At 54.4% G+C, this 22,884-nt stretch overlaps 1 protein-coding gene across 1 annotated transcript; it reads right to left on the reverse strand.

Annotated features, from left to right (window-relative positions):
- Nucleotides 1-4,051: 4,051 nt before the first annotated feature.
- On the reverse strand, nt 4,052-22,872 carry P3H1 (prolyl 3-hydroxylase 1). Its single transcript, XM_004740624.3, has 15 exons — nt 22,326-22,872; nt 19,082-19,234; nt 16,449-16,638; nt 16,054-16,185; nt 15,005-15,144; nt 10,387-10,476; nt 10,051-10,103; nt 9,747-9,868; nt 8,136-8,263; nt 7,869-7,964; nt 7,351-7,501; nt 5,671-5,788; nt 5,261-5,336; nt 4,905-5,045; nt 4,052-4,511 (listed from the first exon to the last, which is right to left on the reverse strand). The coding sequence occupies exons 1-15, from the start codon at nt 22,788-22,790 to the stop codon at nt 4,359-4,361; spliced, it is 2,208 nt and encodes a 735-aa protein (XP_004740681.1). The 5' UTR covers nt 22,791-22,872; the 3' UTR covers nt 4,052-4,358.
- Between the last annotated feature and the right edge of the window lie 12 nt (nt 22,873-22,884).

Consider the following 22,884-nt stretch of genomic DNA (forward strand, 5'->3'; position numbering starts at 1 on the left):
GGCTGCCGACCCCCCAACCTCCCCCATAGTCTTCTTCCCCCGCAGGAGGGGGGCGGGGTGGGGGTGCTCTGCAGGGACTCGTCCCCAGCCTGCTCCCTCACATTCTTCACATGGCTATGCAAACGAGAGGGTGCCAGGCACCGCGCAGACAATGGCTGCCCTGTGCACCCGCCCAGGGCGTGGGCCCCTGGTATGGCCTGCAGCTCCAGCAGCTGGGGGGCAGGAGTGGGCACTGTGTGGCCTGTAGTGCCACACATGGGGCCAACACTGGGTCCCGTCTGTGCTGAGAAGGCCAGAGCCATGTGGACCCACGGACGCACAGACCGGCTTCCCGGGATGGACCAAGGGTCCCCGAATTCAAAGGGGACCTAGAAGAGTGGAGAAGTCAGTCCTGAGTTGGGATCCCTCTTCTACCACAGGCAGTTTGGAGACCGTGGGATTAGGGGAAACAGGACATGGCCAGGGCCCAGAGCAGGACACCTGGGGACACAGTGAGCACAGTTTCTGCGCATGAGCTGTGTGGTCCTCAAGGCAGCCGCTGGCACTGGGCAGGCCAAGAGGTGACCTGTGTGGGCCCAGGATGCAGCAGATCAGTGTGCTAGTGCCACATGCTGCTTTCTTAGGAGGACTCTGATGAATGAGGGGGCTGAGAGCCAAAGAAGGGAAGTGAGCCACTTAACGTCACACAGTTGCCCCCAGGAGCGAAGTCTAGGGATGCTGAGGCCGTAGAGATGTCGGGATGCCTGCATGCCCCTCTGTCCAGTGCCTCCCTCCCTTGCTCTGGGGCCCCAGAGCCACTCTGTGGTCCAGAATGAGGCTCACATCTCCTCTGAAGCTCTTCTGGGTAACCCTCCTCTTTGCTATTGGAGGTTTCCAGTCTGTTCTGTCAGAATATCCTCTCCTACCCTGAGGGCCTTCCCTCACCAAGGTTCCAAATCCTTCCAGATCCACAGATCTCAGTCCTGGGGGAAGTTCCCTACCCCCGCCCCCATGGTCCCCTGCAGTCCAGTGACTCCCAGGCATGCGGGGACAGCGGGATGGCTCAGGGTCCTGGCCCAGCCTCTGTTTGAAGTTAACTAGAAGCCGCCCTGGGTGCCACGCTTCCTAACAAGTGGCTTCATGTATGTGACAAGAAGCTTAGCTCTACCTCTGCCCCCAAAAACCTTTGTGACATTGGGCAAGTCCCTTAGCCTCTCTGAGATAAAATAGGGATGTCGGGATGGCACTGGCCCTGTCTGGGTCATGAGGGAGTTACAGGGATCAAATAATGGGCAAAAGTGCTTTTGGAAAACGTCCTGTGCCTGGAGAAATGAGGCTGGCTAATGAAAGCTCTTCCCAAAAGCCTCCCTCCTGAATGAGACCCAGTGCTCTCTCATCCTGGGTGTGAGCGCCGCCTGTGGCTGGAGACCCACGGCCCCCTCCTGCCCGGTGGTGCCTGGCAGAAAGCCAGGCTCTGCTGCTGCGTGTTGATCATTGACTGGTTTGGGGATTCTGTGTTTCTGCCTCCCTTCCAGCGACACACTGAAGCGGTTTCCTTGGCCCCTCCCTCTGCCCATTGGGAGGGTCTGATTCAGATGGTTTTCATCCAGCACGCTCGGCAGGCACCCCCTGAAATGCTGGGGGCTCAGGGGGTCGTGCTGCTCTTACTCCCCTTGCAACTCAGACTCACTCCCCCGTGGAATGGAGGGGACTTGCCTCAGGCCACCAGCGGTGTCCCTGCAGGGCCAAGTGCCCGGAGATGTAATGCTCTGCACCTCCCTCTACTCATAGCATTTGGTGTGGTGTTTGCTTCCTTCCCCGGGACTGCAAGCACCTCCAGACCCCAGCCTCATTTGGGGGATCCCACACGTGTCACCCAGGGTGGGAGTGGGGCAGGGTCTGTGTAACCTGTGTGGCTGCTGGGGTGCTCCCTTCTCCCCAAACAACCCCGGGCACAGGCTGTCTTTGGCACCCCTGCGGAGAGCCCTGCTATCTGCCTGGACCTGTAGCCCACCCCCCTTACACACACGTATCCCCAGTCCTGTAGGCACTGAGAACTTTTGGCCTTTCATGAGTTAAGCGGAGACAGTGGGCTGGCTCTGTGTGGTTAGCATACATTGAAATAGTAAAGGTCATCTGCCTTGATGTGGAAACTTCTGTTGGACCAGAATCAGGCTGATGGTTTTCTGTTCTGTGGCGTATCTCCCATGTTACTGCGGTGGACACGCACTCCGACCTCACATGACTCCAAGGGCAGAAGTGAGCTTCGCCCAGCTCAGCCCAGGGGCAAAGCTTACACTCTTCCCATCAGTGCATCCTCTCTCCCTATGGTGCGTGCATCACCAAGTAGGACATGACCGCAGGTGACTAGCGGAGGAGTGACTGTGCCTATGGGATCCTGCCCTTGAACGTGCTCACCCGTGCTGCTGTCTCCCAGCTTCAGAACGGCTGCTCCTCCACTTCGCATGTCCCTCCAGCTTGTCCTTCCGTCCCCACGTAGGGCTGAGCTCCCGAGATGAGCCGTCTACCCCTCCATCACCACTTCACTCTCCTCCAGCCACCTTCCGTCCTTGCAGCCCTCCAGAGCATCTCTTGCCAAAGCTCTCACGGATCTCCGTGTCACCAGGTCCCAAGCAGCTCCTCAGTTGTCCTTGGTTCAGGCTCAGCAGCACTGACCTCTTGCTCCCCAGTGCTCCATGAGCTGCTGCCATCAGCCGCCAAGACTCTGGGTCCCTGCTTGCAGCCGGCCCCTGTCCTCCATTGGGCCCCCCAGTCCCCAGCCTCCTTGCCTCCAGCAGACTCGGTCTTCTGCCTCTTCCTGTCCACACAGACCCCAGTCTCCTAGCTCTGAACACCATCCACGGCCAGTGACGACTCCCAGAACGATGGCTCCCCTCCTCTTCCCCCCGAACTCCCGATCCACACATCAGACTGTCCGTGTAGCTGACATTTCTGCTTGGAGGCCTAACGGGCTCCTGGGACTCAAGCACGACACGCGTGACACTGGAGTCCCAGCGTCCATGCCCGGTGCCATCCCCCCACGGCCCCTCTGCCAGAGGACAGGTGACTCCATTCTCCCCACTGCTGAGGCCGGAAGCCTTCCTGATGCTCCTTTCTCTCACACCACCTGACCCATCAGCAACTCCTGTGGGCTCTACCTCAGAAATGGATTCCACCACTGCTCCTGCTGGCACCCTGTTCCACGCTGCCTTCCCCGCCCACTGGGGACTGCAGCCGTCTCTCACCTCTCCTCAGCTGGTCCTTGCCCTAAAGGCCCTTCTCTGAGGCTGTCACTCCTCTGCTCCTGGCACGGGGACACAGAGCCCACGTGCCCACGGTGACCGATGAGGCCCCCGAGACCCCACCCACCCTGGCTGTCCCCCTTCTTGGCCACTCTGTGCCCCATCGGCCTTCCTGCTGCTGGGCCCCCCTCGGGGCTTGGCTTCCTTCTCCACCTCTAAGGGTTACACACACGTGCGAGCATGCACACACACACGCACACACACTTGTGTTACTTGTTTTCCACACTGAAACAGCCCCTGTGGGGCAGGGATTTGCTCTGTCTGCTCCCATGCTCCCAGCCCTGGGCCCTGAGCTGGTGCTCTGTCAACCGCCACTGGCCAGCTGAACAGAGGAGGGACCGGAGTGCAGCTCCCAAACTCAGCACCATACAGCATCTCGAGCCCAGGAAGGGGAGACGGGCTTGTGGCCAGAGGGGCAGAACCTTCATTTGTGATCTGTCTCCCAGAGATGTGTGTTATCTTGGGGCCCAGGGCCTCCAAGGCTGGACAGCGGAGTGGGACCGACACGGGGGGCGAAATGCCAGAGCACTGCTGACCGGCCGGGGCTTCCAGCGAGGGATTAGTCATAATCCCCGCCCTCCATCCAGAGCATTCCTGTCACCTCCAACCCTGAATCCACCCAGAAGGGGCGCCAAGTGAGCACTGGGGTCCCCGTTCTACAGACAAGTCTGAGGCACCTGGGGTTCCGTGCGGGCCCCAAGGCTGTGCAGGCTGCGGTGAGAGTGGGCCAGCAGGTGGCCATACTCCTACTCTCTGAACCAACTCCTGAGTAAAAAACCACAAATCATTTATTCTTTGGTTGTCTACACAGACACTTAAATACTGTAGTGCTGTCACTCGGCTGCCCGTCCAGGCCCCTAGGGGCGGCTCTGGCCTGCGTCCTGAGCCCTCAGCCGGGTCCAGAGGCGAGAGGGCCGTCCCGCCATGTCCACTCCGGGAGCGGTAGCACCGTGCAGACGGCCGCGAGCAGGGTCCTGCTGGCTGGGCGCCAGACACGCAGCCCCGGGGGGCCAGCCGGTGGAGGACACAGTTCCTCAAGGTGGGTCCGCTCACCCATCCACAGCGAGCTGGATGCCGTCAGAGCTCATCTTTGTGTCCCACCTCACTGCTGGACAGAGGGGTCTCTGGCTTGGGGGGCCCCTCCTGGGCCTCCTGAGGCTGCTCCTGGGAGAGGTCCATCTCCTCCGGGCTGAAGAGCATCTTCACCAGGTCATCCGCCTGCACCCGGTCCTGCAAGGACAAACCCCTGCCTGTTCAGAGAGGCCTCCGGACCAGGTGCTCAGCTCTGCTCAGGTGCTGCTTCCTGGAGAGCAACAAGTTCTTCCTCCATGGCCTCTGAGCTCCTCTGCTTCCCGGCAGGTCCTCAGACAGCTGAGGTGCTGCCCAACCAGGCGGCCCAGTGCCGGCACCATTCCCCATCTTGGCACCGCACTCCAGAGCCCCATTTACAAGTACAGGAGAAGGGCCAGAGAGGACAAGTATATGGGGCCAGGGGGAGTCTCTGTGGACACCAGGCCCGATGTTCCTCTGGTGTCTAAGCCGCTGGCAGTGAGACGGGGGGAGGGGAAAGCAGAAGCGGGGGCCCTTCGAGAGGCAGATCCCAGTGCCACTGAGGGCTCTCACCCGCTCACTGTGCCGCGCGTCCAATGTGAACCACAGGGCGATGGCACAGCGCTGACCTCTGGTGACAGCCTTCACCCCGTGCGGGTTCTCCGTGCCTGAAGAGAATCCCACGGCCCTCCCGCACTGGGGTTGCACCTCTGCCTGAAGGAGACACAAAGCAGGGGGGACACAGAAGACTGTAAGCTGCCTTCAGAGGAGACACGGGATCATTAGGGTCTGAAGAGAAAAGGCAGCCAGTCAGAGGAGTGAGCGACATAGCTCAGAGCCCCCCGGATTTGAGGAGGCGAGGCCTGGCCACTCTGCCCACAGCGCTGTGAGGGTTTGTCTCCCAGGGACAGGCACGAGGGCACACTCACCGTCACTGTCTTGGCATCTAGTTCAGTGAAGTAGAATGCTCCTCCGTCGAAGTCCCCATTTAGATAAAGAATGGCACTGGGAACGACAGACAAGGTCTTGCCATGGGCCTCCCCCAGTCCCGCTCCCCGACAGTCCACGGCTCCCGTGCCCACGTCTCCAGGCGCTCTCCTCCAGCAGCTGGACAGGGCCTGCCACGGGAAGGGTCTTCCCACCACACCACCCTCACTCCAGAGAATCCACTGTCCTCCTCACACTGCACTGGAATGACTCCCTTTCTGTCCAACCTTCTAGTCGGAGGGCGTGGGGATGGGGACTGGATTCTGGGGACAGCTGGTCCCACACCTGTGTGTGTGTGTTGGGGACAGGGCAAGGCGCAGGGGACTGGGAGCCTCAGAGAAACGGCTGGCACCTGTAGTCCCGGAAGGTGTAGGCGGGAGGCTCCTTGATGCACACGAGGGCCTCGGCATTCAGGATGCAGTTGTCCACGTGGACTGGGTGGCTACTGTCCTTCCTCTCAGCCTGTGCCTCTGGGGCCGAGGTAATGCACGTTAGCGTGGGAACACCTCAGGAGATACCGTAGCTCTCCTATTGGCACAGGGCGGCGGGGGGAGGACAGGGGGGCGGGGTGCTTCCCAAAATGCGCCTGGGTCTGTGGGAATGGCCAGTGAACTACTGGGTCTCTGGCTAAGCCATCAGCCCACAGGTCAGGATGAATCTGCAGGCTTCCCAGGAAGGTTCTGGGTGGGGCAAGCAGGGTTGTGAGGCTCTAAGCGAGGGCGGGTTCTGGTCTGAGCGGCACAACCTCGGCCTTCTGGCTCGAATTTATAAACCAGGAATCCCCAGGGAGGTGAAGCTGAGCGGTCAGGAGGGTGGCCAGAAGCAGGGCCCGGCGAGACTCGCTATGCAGCGGGAGACGAGGTGGGGAGGGCATGAAGGGGAACGGACGGGAGCAAAGGTAAGCAGTTCGCTTCCGCAGGGCTCCGCGGGGGAAGCCACGCAGGAGGAAGGCTGTGGAAGGGCACAGTGTGTACTGCGTGACGCCAGGCAAGCCTCTCATGACATGGAACCATCGCCCCCCCCGAGCGGGCCGCGGCACCGTCAGGTCCCGGTAGAGCCCTCCTATCTGTCCCCACCTGTGCGGCCAGGGGCCAGGCCCGTCCTTCCACCTCCTCCATCTCCCTCACCTGCTCCCTCCTCTCTACGCCCACTGCCACTGGCCAGGTCCGGGCCTCTGACCTTGCCCAGCCAGCTCACCGCTGACCAGCTTCCCTCCCTTGGGCTTGAGGTACACCCTCCAAACCTCTCGCCACAAAGCGGCAGAACTAACCTTGGGAACACAGAGGTCTCACGGAGTCCTTCGTGTTTGAGGACCCTTCCTGGCTTCCCACTGCCCGGCCCCCACCTGGAGAGGCTGGGGCAGGTGCAGGGGTGTGTCTGACACATTCCTTTGGGTGTGTCCAGATTTTGAGAGAACTCCAAACCTTCTGGGGACAGTCAAACCCTCTCATTTCTGCCACCTAGTGGTCCATCAGTGCCAGGGGCCCATGAAGGCTTAGGCATGACAGATCCAGCTGTGGGCCACCTGTGACCCCTGGGGCACTGGCCACACCTCACCCTCCTCAGGACAGCTGACAAGGAAGGACCTCGACTCAGCTCTGACTTGTGAAAGTCCATCTCTCACAGGTTTGGTATTGACCATGACTGGTCCAGATACTTGGATGCCCAAGAGCATCACTGAGACCCAGTAGCCTACAGGATGAAAACACATTTCGGAATGTAGCTCTCCACAGCTTAGCTTCTGATGCCCCCAACTTCAACCCCATACCCCCAAAACGGCCACTTTCTTAGTCCCCACCACCAGGCTGCCCAGTGCCTGCCCTTCTTTGTATGTGCTGTTCTCTCTGGCTCGAATGTTCTCTCATCACCTGGACACTCCACCAGTCCTACTTATCCTGCACAATGGTCACCACCTCCTCCAGGAAGTCCTCCTGCACATTCTGTGTTGGTTCCTCAGCTAAGATGAAAAGGACCATATCCTGTGCCTTTCCATGTCCTCAGCACCCGTGCCAGGGATGGACAAAAGGCCCACCTTCGATGGCGGTGCGGCACACCAGGTGGGAGTAGGAGAAGTAGAGGGGGGTGTCCAGGCGGAAGTAGGACTCCATGACGCGCCGCACCTTCTCGGTCACATTGTAGTACAGGTGGGCGCTCTGCAGCGGAACTTTCCCTTCCTGGCCCAGCTGCCGAGGAGACCAGTGGTCAGCCGCCCTGAACGCCCTGGCTGCGGGCCAACAGAACCCGCTGAGGCATCACCCCCCACCCCCCTGCCTCTGCTCCCATGCACAATAGCCCTCCCGTGTTCCACCTGCCCCTCCTCCATGCTTCTCTTTGTGGGCAGAAAGCACTCTGGACATCAGTTTTGTCTCGCCTGCCTCACTTTGATCACACTTGCTTCACCAGCCAGGATGCAAAAGTCAACCTCCCTCAACTTAATTCATCCCCCTCCGTGGCTGCTGGAATGCGGCTAGCAGACACCTTCACCTTTCCGACCCCCGAATGCCCCCCAAAGCCTGAGCCTCACTCTAGAGTGCCGAGAATTGATTCTACCTTAAGGGCTTTGAAGACCGTGACACCATAGAACTTCTCACTGGGCGTGTGTGGGGAGGTCTGACCCCGGTAGCCATCTCCCGAGGTCGCTGCAGCCTGCAAGGTCCAAAACACAGGGGGGCTTAGACGGGGCAGCTGAGGACCCGCAGAGGTGGTCGCCGATGAGAGAGGTGGTTGCCGATGTGCCACGAGGGGCAGGCGAGCTCGGCGCCCAGAGGCACTAGGTGAAGGGGAGGCTGGGCCCTGGGGAGAAGAGGCCTCCCTTACATTGGTCAGTCTCTGCAGCTCCCGGCACTCGTCTGCGGAGATTACACCGTCCATCACCACCCTCTGAGAGCCATTCAGGACTTTGGAGTTCATGGTGAGACTGATGCCTTCGTAGAGCAGAGGGCCACCTGCAAAGCAACGAACGACAAGACTGGGCTGAATCCAGCGACGGCTCTTTCCAGACACTCTCCATTGAATGGGAATAGAAATTCCCGTTGTTTCCAAGTCACCAGAGAAACTTCCTGTTCGGTCACCTCCAAAGGTGGCGTGGCCTATAGGACAGCACCTGGAGCTGACAAGGTGGGAGAGCCACGCCCTAGTCCTAGCTCCCTTCCAGAACAGCTATTGGTTCTTGGGCCTCCGCCAACTGCTGAGGAAACATCACCAACAAATTCTTTAAAACCTTGAGCTCTAGAATCAGAAAGGAAGGACTCCTGAATCCTCCATCTATTAGCTGTGTGACCGCAGCAAGTTACTTAACCTCCCTGAGCTTTCCTCTCATCTGTAAGACAGCAGCCACCTCCCGAGATGGGTGCTTGTTTGACGTAAAGAGCAACGACAACGCAAGTTAAAAGCTCAGCACAGTACTGGGCACACAGGAAAGGCTCAGAATCTTAGCTGCCATCACACCAGCCGCCAGCAGCCCTCATTTCAAACGAGGACTTCCAGCTGCCCAGCCCACCTCCCCCAGAGAAGAGAAACAACAGTGAAAGCTGCCTGAAAACCAAGGAATGCGGGACAAATTCTTTTCAAGCGCTCATCTTATTAAATTAACCATCGTTCATGTAAGTAATGGTGGAATGAAGGCCAACTTTCTCTCCTGTTTCTCATGGTGTCCCTCTGTGCTGGACCTGCTGGAGGAGACTCAGCTCAGCTCCGTCTACTTCCTGAGGCCATGGTGGGCGCCAGGCCCAGCCCGAGAGAGGTGAGGGTCTCACACCTGAAGACGGCACCTCTCCCAGCAAGGACGCAAGCACAGAGAGAGCTACCATGGACGTTCCAGAGAAAGAGGGAGAGGATCCCCCGGCCCGGGAAATGAAGCAAGGCTTGGTGCGCAGAGGCAATGGGAGGGTACAGGGAGGAAGGACAGGCATGAGCTTGGCCTGGGGACAGATGGGCCCAAAGAGCAGGAGCATCTCAGGGCAGATGAACAGAAGGTAGAAGCAGGTGGTTGGAGGAGCAGGAAGGGCGGGTAGGGGCCGGGCCTCCGGGAAGGGGAAGGGGAAGCACAGATCAAGGAGGGACAGGAGGGCAGACAGCAGGTGCAGTGGTGGAGAGGAGAGGCTTAGGGAGAGAGGTGAGAAAAGCAGTCTCAGTGCAGCTTGGAGTGGGCAGACTGGGGCAGAGATCTCCGATTTGGAGGCTTGGGAGTAGGACGCCTGATGGATGTGGAGAGACGGATGAGGTTTGTGCTAGAACTATAGCGAGCTAAACTAGTGTTGCTGTGACCCAGGAGTCCTACATCTTCACTGGAGGCCAATCTCAGTGCCTTCTCCAGGTGGAAGCCCGGGGAGTCAGGAAGGGCTCCAGGAGAGGCCAAGCCTGCTCCGGGGGCCGGACAGCTAGGACGGGGACGCCTGCCTTGCAGAGGCCGGAGCTCTGTCCTCTCACCTTCCCGCGTCAGCCGGCTCACATCCAGCGACTCCTTGGTCTTCTCCTCCACCAGGGTCTCAATCTCCTTCATCAGGTTTCCGATCTCCTGGGAGATGCGGACGGCCGTTTCCCGCTCGGACCTGCGCGCACAGCTGCTCTGAAGACTGTGTTCTGGGGCTACCCCGGCTCCCTCCCCAGCTTCCCAGCCTGGAGTGCCCCCCACAATCCCCCCGCTTCCAGGGGTGCACATCTGCCTGGGCTCAGGAGGCCTCAGGTGCTCCATCAGGCCGCTCCGGCCACGCAGCCTCTTCAAGGTCCTCACTTTTGTTTCTCCTGCAATCTTTTAGGAATCACCTCTTCTGGGGTCCACGAATCCTAAAAGCAGATCAAGAGGAAAATCAATGCTGTAGGGTGACCTGCTTCATCTTCTGGGTCTCTGTGCAGAGGCCCGGGCCTCCAGGAGAATCCGCCTTATCAGCTGCCTCCTCGCAGGACAGAAAGTGAGTCTCCAAACCAGAGTCACCTCTGGCTGCCCAGAACGCCCCTCCGTCTTCCTCTGCCTCTCGTCCACGGGTTTCACAGATCCCATGTCTGGCTCAAGCCCCCAAACAGAGCTACAAGGCTCGCCCCGGCCCCCCACTCCCGCAGCCGGGCTCACCGGATCCACGAAGGGAATTCCAAAGACATCGTACGCGTAGAAGAGCAGCTCTTTCTCGAGCAGGCTGCGCTGGCGGTACTCCCGGGCACTCTGAGAAAACCAAGCAGAAGGGATGCCCTGGAATTCAGCCCTGTTAACTCTGGGTTGGGGGAGCCCCACATTCTAGGCTGTTGCTCCCACTGTGACCTGAGCTTCCTCTCCCACCACCACTGCTATGTCTGTTCTCCAGTGTGGGACAGCAGCCTCACCTCTGCGCTAAGGGTAGCTCTGGCCTGGCACAGCAACACGTCTGAGGGTGACCTAACCTCCCATCGTGTCCCCCCATGAATCTCCTAGACAGGAGAGCTGAGGCTCTCAGGAGACGTGGAAATAGTCCTCAAAGAAGGAGCGTTCTTTCTTGACTTCCGTAGGGGTTCAGGGTGGAGGCAGGAGACCTAGGGGTTGGGTGACCCATGTGTTATTCACTGATCCTTCTCAGCCACCTCTGACGTTGACACTGTGCTCCTTGTCTTACAGATGGAGACACTGGGGGGCAAGGCGCATAGTTGATGCTACAGGAAAGAAGCAAAGCCTGGGTGCTTTTTCATTAGGCTCCCTGCCTCCCCTGAGACCCTGAACAGACTGGATGGGCCCCTCCCGGAGTTGGGCTAAGTACCTTTTGGGGGCCACAGCTCTCCCTAGGTGCCCTGCTAGTCTCCAAGCAGCAGGAGGAGGAAAGAAAAGGAAAAGAAGACATCATCAGTTGAAATACAAGATGAAGGCAGTAAGGAAAATGTTAGCAAAACCTCAATGAGTCCTACATTATCTAGCATATTTACCCAACAGGGAGATAAAAATTTTCTCCTAAGGCGTGTAAGTGATTCACCGAGTGCTAGACACCACGCTTGGGGTGTTCTCTCGTTAAACCCTCTCCCACAGCCCTGAGGCAGCTGCGAAGCAAATCCCATGCCCACGTTTATTTGCTCGGCACTGATTCATGGAGTAGGAGCTACGAGCTGGGAACTGCGCCAACCCCGAGACAATGCGGGACCCGGGGAGGGATCCGGGTCGCTACTCTCAGCCACAGGCCACCGTGCAAGCTAGCCCAACTCCTGGAGCCTGGATGTTCTCATCTCTAAAATGGGAGAATAGCGTCCCCTACCACGGCCCCCAGGGGGAGAAAACAAGATAATGGGGGTTGAACCACACAACCTGTAGACCGGGACAGGGCTCAACAAATACTAGTTACTTTCTTTCGCGAAGGACGGTTCCAGTTAAAAGGGGTTTATTTTCCCTCTCTGCCCCAATTCACTACTATGACCATAAAGTGAGGGGTAGCGAGGGAGGCTCTTAACTCAGCAAGCCAGAGAGACATGGAGAAGTGCCTTCTCAAAGGCAGACTGTCCCCATCTAGTGGCCAAAGAGGACAACTACAAGGTAATGTCCTCACAGGCGAGGAGAGGGCTGGATCATTTCTAGTGGAGACTCTGGGTTCCAGAGCTGGGAAGGTGGAACCTGGGTCTTTCCCTTCGGGGCAGGTTGTGATGAGAATCAATGAAATAAAATAGAAGCTATGGAGGAATTTTGCAGACGAGATGCCCCACACATGTGAAAGGTGGCTATCCTCAATAGCAAACTCAGAAAACAAGCACACCGGGAAGCGGACTACTGCCCCATCCGCTACTTCCTTCTCTCGGTGAACAGAGGAGAGCTTAGCCCCCCGGGCTGGAGTACAGGCAGCGCAGACCTGTGATGAAAGCATCCTGTGTCCCCTGTGCGGTCCCAAGCTGGGTGGGCAACACCATGTCTGCGTCTCCCAAGCAGGAGACTCGTGTGTCATTAGACATGAGGAGGGAGGTGTGAACCCCCCACCATTCTGCCAAGGCCATCTCCTACCCCACCTAGTCAGTTCCCCCCTCCAGCCAGTGTCCCCACCTCCGCCACCCAGCAGCTAACCTCAGCACCGCCACAGCAGCCCTGCATCGGTCTCCCCACGTCTAGCGCCTTCCCATTCTGAGCCTTACACAGCTGGCTCAGCCACTGCTTAAAACCCTTTGAGTGCCCACCACTGCCTGCCTTATGGGACAGAGACCAAAGTCCTTGCAGGGCACTCAAGACCCTTCCAAATCTGACCCTCGTGGGTCTCATCTCCTGTAACTCCTCATATCAGCTTGCAGGTATACGGGGCAATTTCCCAGGCTGTCTGCACATGCTGTCCTCCATCTCAGAGGCCCTCCATTGCCTCATTCACCACATGAAGGCTTTTAAAACCAAACGCCAACAGCACTTCCCCTTGCAAAGCCTCCCATGGCCTGCCAGTCAGTCGATTTCTTCCTTCCTCCACTCCAGCTGGCCTCCATGGCCACTCTTGGATTCACTACAGTACTCTCCAAGGTCTGGATCACGCCCCCTTCTGTATCATTAGTCCCTGAGGTGCGCTTTAGATGGCACTCAAAAAGACACAAAGGTCATGCCCGTATAGCTAAAAGAGATCCACAAAGTATCGACAGACATAAATAGAAACAGTTTGGTCTCCCTCCTAACCCTGACTTGTAGGCCCCAGCCTCAGGGGTAAGATGAGGCACAGTTTCTTAGCAATCTGTCCACAGAGTTGACGACGCAAAAGGTACATATGTATTTTAAAAAAACAGGAGTAGGACAGAATAGAATTATAGTTCTAGATCTTTTTTTTCTTTACCTAGGGTAGTAACACAGAGACCATCTCACATGGGTGCGTAGTAATCGACTCACGCGATTGTCTTGTACACCACGGAATGGATCTACTGCGATTCATTTCGCTGGTTTCCAAACGGGTGGCATTTAGCTTGCTTTGGTTGGTTGCTGTCAGGAGAAAGGTTCTGACACGTGTCCCAGGACACCTGCCTTCCCATCCTTGTGTGACACCGCTTACCACGGCGGCTAGCCGGAGGCAGAACGGGCGGCTATGGTGCCTGGGTGGCTCAGTGGGTTAAGCCTCTGCCTTTGGCTCAGGTCATGATCTCAGGGTCCTGGGATTGAGTTCTGCATTAGGCTCTCTGCTCAACAGGGAGCCTGCTTCCCCCACCCCCCGCCATCTCTGCCTGCCTCTCTGCCTACTTGTGATCCTTATCAAATAAATTAAAAAAAAAAAAAAAAAAAAGAACGGTCCATCTCACAGTCCCACCAGCAGTGTGGGAGTGTGTCTGCTCCTGCACCCATATTTGTCCCAAATACTTGTCGCATAAACGAATGGGCTGCCTCTAATTATCTCCAGTTACCATATTTTTCCTCCGTCAAAATGAAAACCGTGTCTAAAGCTACATTTTTACACAGAATGTGGGTAGGGTGTGAGAGCGGCTGACGGACCCGGGTGACTGAGGCTCACCTTCCTCTCATTCATAGTCTCCTGTTCTGATGCCAGGGATCACTGCGGCCACGATAGGCCACCCCCCATTCCAGGAGGTGGTTGAGATCAGAGGCAAGGAAACCTGTCGCTGGCTACTTCTGTACCATCAGCAAGATGTCCGGACTGCTGCCTGTCCATACAACTCTCAGGACACACTTGGACCATGCCTGCTGGCTTACAAAGTGCATTTCTACTCAGTATGTCATTTAACCCTGATGCTCATCTTGTGTTGAAGAAAGAGTAAGAACCATATTCCCATTCTACAGAGGGAGAAACTGAGACTCAGAGGCATAGTACAGGGTAGCTGAGATCCCCGGCAACCACATGTGGAAGATCACACAACCTCGTATGCATAGGTGCCATGGTTTGAGCCCACACCCGTGACTTCAAATCCAACTCACTGTTCTAGGTTCAAGAAGGAGAGGGTCTAGTGTCTGCATAAGACGTACATACAAATATCGTGGTTCGTAGCATCACATTTCAATAAGTTGAAAAACAGAACTTTTAATGTTTTTAATTACAAAAAATAATTTGTAAGGGTGCCTGGGTGGCTCAGTGGGTTAAGCCTCTGCCTTCGGCTCAGGTCATGATCTCAGGATCCTGGGATTGAGCCCCGCATAGCTCTCTGCTCAGCAGGGAGCCTGCTTCACCCCCCACTCCGCCTGCCTCTATGCCTAGTTGTGATCTCTCTCTCTGTCAAAAAAGTAACTAAAATCTTTAAAAAAAAGATTTGTAATTCCGCTGAAGGGAATTTAGAAAACATAAATGAGCAAAATACAAAAATTACCCATATTCCACCACCTAGAAATAACCACTGTTAACACGTGAGTGCATTGCACTTCGTCACTGGGTCTGCTTGAGAACTGAACTGGGAGTGATGCTGAGGGAAGGAGAGCTCAGAGGAGGGACAGGGAGGAAACAGGCGCAAGGAAACAGGTGAGTGAAAAAGAATTTAGCTGGAAGTAAAAAATGATAGCTCTTGGCCAAATGGTATCAAATCTCAAAGCAGAGGTGCTGCACAAGGGGGGAAAGGAGTGCCGGCACCGCAGTTCTGTTTCTCCTTGAAGACTTAAGACAGCAGACTTCTGGACCCCAGTGGTGGGAGGAAGGCTGCTCCCGGGTTCCTAAGTGACAAGTGTGTCAGTGCACTTCGGCCTGGCCCCGCCCCCTGCCTAAGCACTGCCAACCCATCCCCCCACCTCCCTCTGTCTGGTCTGGGCTCAGCTGGCAGCTGCCCTAGCACTAGTCTCTCACCTCACGGGGGCCAATGGATCTGGCTGCTTCTTCTCCAAGCATGGCTGTATAGTAGGCCAGATTCTGGTTCATCACCTCGTCATTGGGGAAGAAGAGGAGATAGGTCTTGGCACATTCAATAGCCTGCGTATAATTTCCAACTGCAAAGCCAAAAAGACATGGCTGAGAAGAGAGCGTCCAATCCTGGGTGCCAGGAACCACTGTCTCGAGTCTCAGCACAGCCCAAGACAGTGATGACATGGGTGTCATTGTGGTCCTGTTACCTACCATAGCTGCCTGATCTGAGGGAGAAGTTCTAGAAGAGTGAGAAGGATAGGAATTACATGAACACAGAAGGCAGAACTGATGTAAGGAACGCAGGGTCCTCTGGCCTGCCTACTACTGGACGCCCATATCTTTACAATTTCACAATTTACAATTAAACACTGGCCTCCTAGTAGACCCATTTCAGGAAGGGCCCCATCTCCCTACCTTGTTTTCCCCACAGACTTTCAGGAGATGGGGACACTACAACAGCAAGTGGCCTCTTCCACCGAGCGAGCAAAGCTCACTCGCATGCGTTGTCTCAACTCAACAATAAACACCTCACACTCTTGAATATGCAGTGATGCTTAGTGCACAGTCAGAACTCGGTAAGCTCCTGCTGACTTGTTGCTGGTTTGGGTTCTGGCAGCACCCCCACCCAGAGCATCAGCGCTATCCTGGGACGAAGGGCTGGAAAACGTCCCAGGAGCTGGTTTCAACAGTAGTACACCCTTGCCTTTGGTCTAACTGAACTCAGATGAAGAGTCAGATTATCAGTGTTCTAGAAGGGACGGGAGAGAGGTCCTAGGTCTCCGTCTCCCAGCTCTCTGGGTGGCTGGCATCGGCTGCTGGGGCCAGTGGCTTGTCACAAAGCAGGCAGGGGTTACCTGGCACCATGCCTCCCAGAGTTCTAGGTCACAGTGAGAAGCCAAACACGCTGATATGCACAGCACCCATCAGCCCTGCCTCCCTTACTTTTGGCCTCCTGCTGGGAAGCGGCAGAGAAGGAAGAAAGTAGGCCTTACTGTTATAGTAGGCGAATTGCAGATAATTATAATGTGATGGAAGGAAGTCTTCAAAGGGCTTCTCTCGGCTTGGGTGGGAAGCCAGCTCCGTGACGCAGTTCTGCTTACAGCTAAGGACCTGGATGTAATGATCTGAAAGGAAGCAAAGACAGGGAATAACCATCAGGTCGATCTTCAGCATGCAAATTCTGGGAGAGGGGAGCAAATTCAAGTGCAAGGAATTTTCAGTCGGATTCCCAGATGTACTAAATTTAGGTTTGAGGTGGTACTGTCTGCATGTGGCCCCGGGAGCCCAGGCTAGCAGTGGAGGGCAGGTGTAGACAGGTGTGGGGGGGTGCAGGGGTGCAGGGGCCAGGAGCGGGACAGGCACGCGGGGCTGGCTCGCAGACATGCACCTGCTATGGCCTGGAAGAGGTCTGCGTTGTACTCCAGGTAGTTGTAGCCGTCATAGTCGTAGGGCCCCTCGCACAGGGCCCGGCACTCCGCGTCGGCCACCAAGTACTCTCGCAGCGCTGCCTCCAGATGGGCCACGGCTTCATGCGGCTGCTCCTCTGAGTAGAGCCGCACTCCCAGCCGGAACTCGTGCTACTGGGAGGAAGGTGGACTCAACTGCCCGCCCGCATACAACCTGGGCCCTCGCTTCCCCACACCCTGACAGCCTGCATTTGCGTCCTCATGGCCTGTCTCTCTGTCTCCGGTGAGGGTTAGGGATGGAAAAGGGTGGCCACTGCCTAGTGAAGGCCTTCTGTAAGTGGTCTCCACAGGTTTCTCTGGAAACTCAAAAGCATTAAACTCAATCTAGATAAAAGATACACGGGAGTCCATTATAATTTTCTTGCACTTCTGTAGGGATAAGAGTGTTCAAAATAAAAGTTTAATTAAAAAGAACTCTTAGAGGGGCGCCTGGGTGGCTCAGTGGGTTGGGCCTCTGCCTTTGGATCGGGTCATGATCCCAGTGTCCTGGGATCGAGCCCCACAGGGGGCTCTCTGCTCAGCGGGGAGCCTGCTTCCTTCCTCCTTTCTCTCTCTGCCTGCCTCTCTGACTACTTGTGATCTACCTGTCAAATAAGTAATAAAAATCTTAAAAAAAAAAAAAAACCTCTTAGATGCTAGAATGAGGATTGCTGATGGGAGCAATCCTTCCAGCATAAGGGGGAATTAGGACTGCCACTGATTACAGGATGGGTTTTGCTATCTGTAGGACACAGCCTCCATCCTTGTGAACATAACCATTTCCGTTTGTCACAGAATCACTTAAAAATGCTGTGTGTGATTGTGTGATGTACTAGATGTACACAATCCACTTTTTAAAAAAAGATTTTATTTATTTGACAGATAGAGACCTCAAGTAGGCAGAGAGGCAGGCAGAGAGAGAGAGAGAGAGAGAGAAGCAGGCTCCCCTGCTGAGCAGAGAGCCTGACTCGGGGCTTGATCACAGGACCCTGAGATCATGACCCGAGCCGAGGGCAGAGGCTTCAACCCACTGAGCCACCCACGCACCCCGACTTTTTTTTCTTTTTTTTAAATAGTCTCCACAGCCAGCATGGAGCCCAACAGGGGCCTGAACTCAGGACTCTGAGATCAAGACCAGAGTTGAGATCAAGAGTCTGGTGCTTAATGGACTAAACCACCCAGGTGTCCCTATACAATTTACTTTTAAAAGTCATTTTGAGGGACACTTGGGTGGCTCAGCTGATTAAGCGGCTGCCTTCAGCTCAGGTCATGGTCCCAGAGTCCTGGGATCGAGACCCGCGTAGGGATCCCTGCTCATCAGGGAGTCTGCCTCTCCCTCTTCCTTTGCCTGCTGCTTCCTCTACTTTGTGCTCTCTGTCAAATAAATAAATAAAAATCTTAAAGAAAAGTCATTTAGATATTATTTGTTTCTGATATCTCTACTTCTAAACTATTAAAACTTATGAGAACAAAAGCTCCTTATAAAATGCCATATCATCACAGACAAAAATCTCTCTTGGAACACAGACTTCTGCTAAACAGAGTAAGAACACTGAGGAATGCTGCACCACTTATAGTAGTGAAAGCAAAAACCTTAACAGTACATTAATACAATTATGCATAAAAGGGACTATCATGCAGCCATTAAAAATTGTATATTCGGGGCACCTGGGTGGCTCAGTTGTTAAGCATCCGCTTCAGCTCAGGTCATGATCCCAGCGTCCTGGGATCCAGCCCCACATTGGGCTCCCTGCTCTGCGGGAAGCCTGCTTCTCCCTCTCCTACTCCCTCTGCTTGTGTTCCCTCTCTCACTGTCTCTCTCTGTGAAATCAATAAAATCTTTTAAAAATTGTATTTTCAAAGAAAATCTGAAGATATGAGAGAAGACTCATGATATAGTGTTAGTTCAGAGGATGATGAAAAATACATACACAATATGACACCATGTTAGTGTCAATGTAACACCAAAATTAAGATCTAGAAGAGTTTTTAAAATAGGCCAAAATAGGGATACCTGTGTGGCTCAGTTGGTTAAGCATCTACCTTCAGCTCAGGTCATGATCCCAGGGTCCTAGGATTGAGTTCTGTATTGGGCTCTTTGCTCAGTAGGGAGCCTGCTTCTCCCTCTGTCTACCCTTCTTCCCCTCTCTCTCTCTCTGACAAATAAATAAATAAAATCTTTTTTAAAAGGCCAAAATATGAATTACTGGTTTTCTTAAGGCAGCAGTATTATAATCACTTTCTGTTTTATACTTATCTGCATTTTTCTATAGTGTTGTACAATGAATGTCTACTACTTCTATAATCAGAAAACAAGCCTAGGGCGCCTGGGTGGCTCAGTGGGTTGGGCCTCTGCCTTCGGCTCAGATCATGATCTCAGGGTCCTAGAATCGAGTCCCGTGTTGGGCTCCCTGCTCAGCCGGGAGCCTGCTTCCCCATATCTCTCTGCCTGCCTCTCTGCCTACTTGTGATCTCTCTCTGTGTGTCAAATAAATAAAATCTTAAAGAAAAAGAAAACAAGCCTAGGAAATATCAATTGAATAAAAAGAGAATGGGGGAACAAAGTTTTTTTCACCATATGGGGTTTGGACTCAAGATCCTTGAAGTCGGCTTCCTTCACTCCAGACATGGTTTGGTAATAGTCTAGGTTCTGCCTCATCTCCATGTGTTCAGGATTGCCCACGAAGAAGGTGTGTGCTGCTGCTACGGCTTTCTCCAACTTGTTGATCTAAGAATAAGACACAAGACCATAAGCCTCACTTCCAAACCCTGAAGGTTTGTGTCCAAATGCGCAGTCCACAGTAAACAGGAAATCCTAGCCTTCCTGAGCCTTCCACTCCCTAGTTTGCTCCAGACCTTGCCAGCCCCAGAAAACACACCTATTGAAGGAACTCCATACCAGAAATCAGGAGCACAGGGCCCTGAGCAGAATTTCAGCCATTTCCCAAATCAAGCTTAGCAATTCCCCAAATCATAGGAGGTAAACTTTCAACAGTATAAACATTCTATTTTTAAAAAAAGGTCATATTCTTGGGGGGAATGCTATGGAAGACTGACTGCCCAAATAAATATTCTCAAGATTCAGAAGTGGCAACTGAGCCACTGAAAAAAGTCTTGAAGGCTTTAAGAATTTAGAAATAGGGAGGAAAGAGCAGTTAATGGTTAGACTGTGCCTAAGGATTTCCCTAGAAGATACTTTTTTTTTTTTTGCATAAAATATGATCAAATGTTTTTGACACATTCAAGGAAAAGATGGATGGGTGATGGAAAAATCCTAAGGTTTTATACAAAATCAGGATATGGCATCTTCTGACTCAAAGCTCAGGGGCTCATGAGGTTAAAACAAGTGGTTATATTTGCAATGGCGTGGATGGAACCAGAGGGTATTATGCTAAGCAAAATAAGTCAATCAGAGAAAGACAATTATCATATGATCTCGCCAATATGAGGAATTGGAGAAATAAGACAGAGGATCCCAGGGGAAGGGAGGGAAAAATGAAACAAGATGAAACCAGAGAGGGAGACAAATCATAAGAGACTCTTAATCTCAGGAAACATAGAGGGCTGCTGGAGGAGAGGGGGCTGGGAGAGATGGGGTGGCTGGGTGATGACCACTGGGGAGGGTATGTGCTACGGTGAGTGCTATGAATTGTGTAAGACTGATGACTGACAGACCTGGAACCCTGTACCCCTGGAACAAATAATACATTATATGTTAATTAAAAAGGAAAAAAACCCCACAAGTGGTTATGAAATCTGAGGAGAAAAAAGCATCCCACACACCACAATGACCTCAGCAATGGACTCCAGCCTATCAGTGTTACACGGGTTCTTTAGGTAGAAGCCAAAATAAATCACTGATGATCTAATGATTAACACGGGCTTAAGTGTCAGACAGACCTGTGACAAAGCTAGGTTTAATTAGTCACTTGCTGGGGCTTTAGATACTTAAAGCTTACTCTCTAAACTGAGTCCCTAATCTGCCATCTGGAGCTAAAGCACTCACTGTCTCACAAGCTTGTTGGTAATGTTAAAACGATGCATTAGACATGCAGCTTCTGACACCTGGTCCTGGGCGCCTACAAGTGCACAAAGAATCTTCGCTGGTATTACTAATACGCTAAGAATTTTTTCCTTTTCCTTTTTCCATCAGTACTAGTAAATGCATGCTAAACAAGGAGTCAGCCCTGGCTTTGACCCTAGAATAGGTAGGTGACCCCACATCAATAATCCCCATCTCTGTCCCTGTTTTGTTAACTGTACAATTAGAAATCCTCACAAGTCTGTCCCTTTCATGGATTTATTCTCCTGCCCTTATCTTTGTGCATTGTTCATGCATTTCCCTGGTGTCTCTCACCTTCTCTCTGCACCCCAGTCCTTCTTTAGTCCCTAAGCACCGAGGCACCAAATTTCCTTCTCTCAAACGGACAACCAGCTCATCTCTTAATGGTTAGCCCTGCCACCACTTTCTCCTTCTCCCAAGGCTTATTGCACATTCCAGAACTCGCATTCTAAAAGCTGAGTCTGACGCAGGCTCCTGAAGCCTGCAGAACTCTCTTAGCAGTCTGGCCTCACTTTACCTGGAATGGCCATCCTTCCTCTCCTCTAGTGATATTTGGGATCGACTTCAATTGTCACCTCTTCTTTTAGTCTCCCTTGTTTCTCTGAGACGAAGCTAGATTCTCCCTCCTTTGCGCTCCCACAGCCTATGCACACACACTTTTAATAGCCTTTTCTGCAGTGATTCTTACTAGGGAAGTGATATAAGACAAAACAATATAAAGTCAAGTGTTTCAATGACCTGTACCAGAATTGGAAAGTAGCAGGTATTCAGGAAACGTTAGTCAAAGAATCTGAGAGCGTGCTGTTAAGTGACAAGACCAAAGATGTGACCCACGTGTTTTGGTCTCAAATACGGTACTTTTCCCAGTAACAAGGAGGAATGTATGCAAACTGTGTAAGCAAAATGCTTGTGCAGAGGCGGAAGTGTGTGGTCCCCACGGTTCCTTAAGTCTCTCTTTAGATGGAACTGAAGGTCTGTTAAACTATGGATGTAACAATATGCAACATAGCTCCTTCTTCCTACCCTCTCCCCCAGTAAAATGGGGCTAATAATAGCACTTACCTTACAGGACATTGACAGGATCTGGGCAAATAAATCAATAAACACAAAGTACTAAAAACAGTGCCTGTTAGTATGTGCTGGTTATCATCACCATCACCGTCATCATCATCACCATGCATGCCAGGGGCACTCCAAATCTATGCAGGCACTTGGACTTAAGCCACTCTGGAATTCCTAAAAATACTCATTTTCTTTGAAAACCTGGCAATAGCTGGAGGGTCCCGCTACAGGGAGTGGCTAGACAGCCCCTACTGGCGACGTGGCAACCTCACGTCCTGAAAGAGCTGCTGGACTCGGGCAGCAGGAAAAGCATCACTGAACAGTCAACCGGAAGGAAGATATTGTAGAAAGATCCTAGCTTCTCACTCGGGCACTTACAATGAAATCTGGATGAGAGACCCAAGCTGCCGCTTTAGTTACCTCTAGGAGGCCTCCCGGGAACACAAGGACAAGTTTTCCTAGGTCCATGCCTTAACCCCAAGCTGGACCTTTGGGGTTATCATCTGCCTATGCGAACCGGGCGAAGCAGGTTTCCCAGCAGGGTCCCTGTTTTCCCCGGGTCCGAGGAGAGGTCTCCGGCCAGGAGGCTACCTTCCCTCTCCGCGGGCACTTCCCCGGCCCCCCAAGTTCGCCCGGGTCATCTGCAACCGCGCCCAGAAGGATCCCCGCCGCCCAGGCCCCCGCAGGTCTGCACCTTGAAGTAGGCGACCTGCAGGTAGTTGTAGGGGCTCCGCTTGCGGAACTCCAGCTCCAGCTCCTCGCTGAGCGAGTGGGAGGCCGGCGGCCCGAGGCAGCGGCGCAGGCAGGCGGCGCGGCGCAGCAGGCCCCCAAAGAACCGCAGGTCCTGCAGGGCGTTGGCTCCCGAAGACTGCGCCGGGCTCGGGGACAAGCCGGGGTCCAGCTCCCACGGGAGGTCGGCGGCACATCGGGTGCGGCAGCGCAGGCGGAGGGCGCGCAGGGCGGCCCGCGAGCGCAGCGCCCGCTCCATGCTCAGTACCACTCCCGCCCAGTCCCCGCGCGCGTAGGCCGCGGTCCCCTCCGCGAAGAGCAGGTCAGGCGCCGCCATGTCCCATCCTGCCTCGGACTCGACCTCGGCCCGGGAGGAAGCGGCGGCGACGGCCAGCAGTGTGGTCAGCAGCCTCAAAGCGCGTGCAGCCATTGCCTCCTAAGACCTAACGGGACAGCCAGCCACCCGCCACGGAGGCCGGAGTCCCACCCCCGAGGAGTCCCGCCCCTGAGTGGAGCCCCGTCCC

Source organism: Mustela putorius, unplaced genomic scaffold (assembly GCF_011764305.1).
Source record: "Mustela putorius furo isolate JIRA1106 unplaced genomic scaffold, ASM1176430v1.1 tig00003853_pilon_pilon_pilon, whole genome shotgun sequence".
NCBI lineage: Eukaryota > Metazoa > Chordata > Mammalia > Carnivora > Mustelidae > Mustela > Mustela putorius.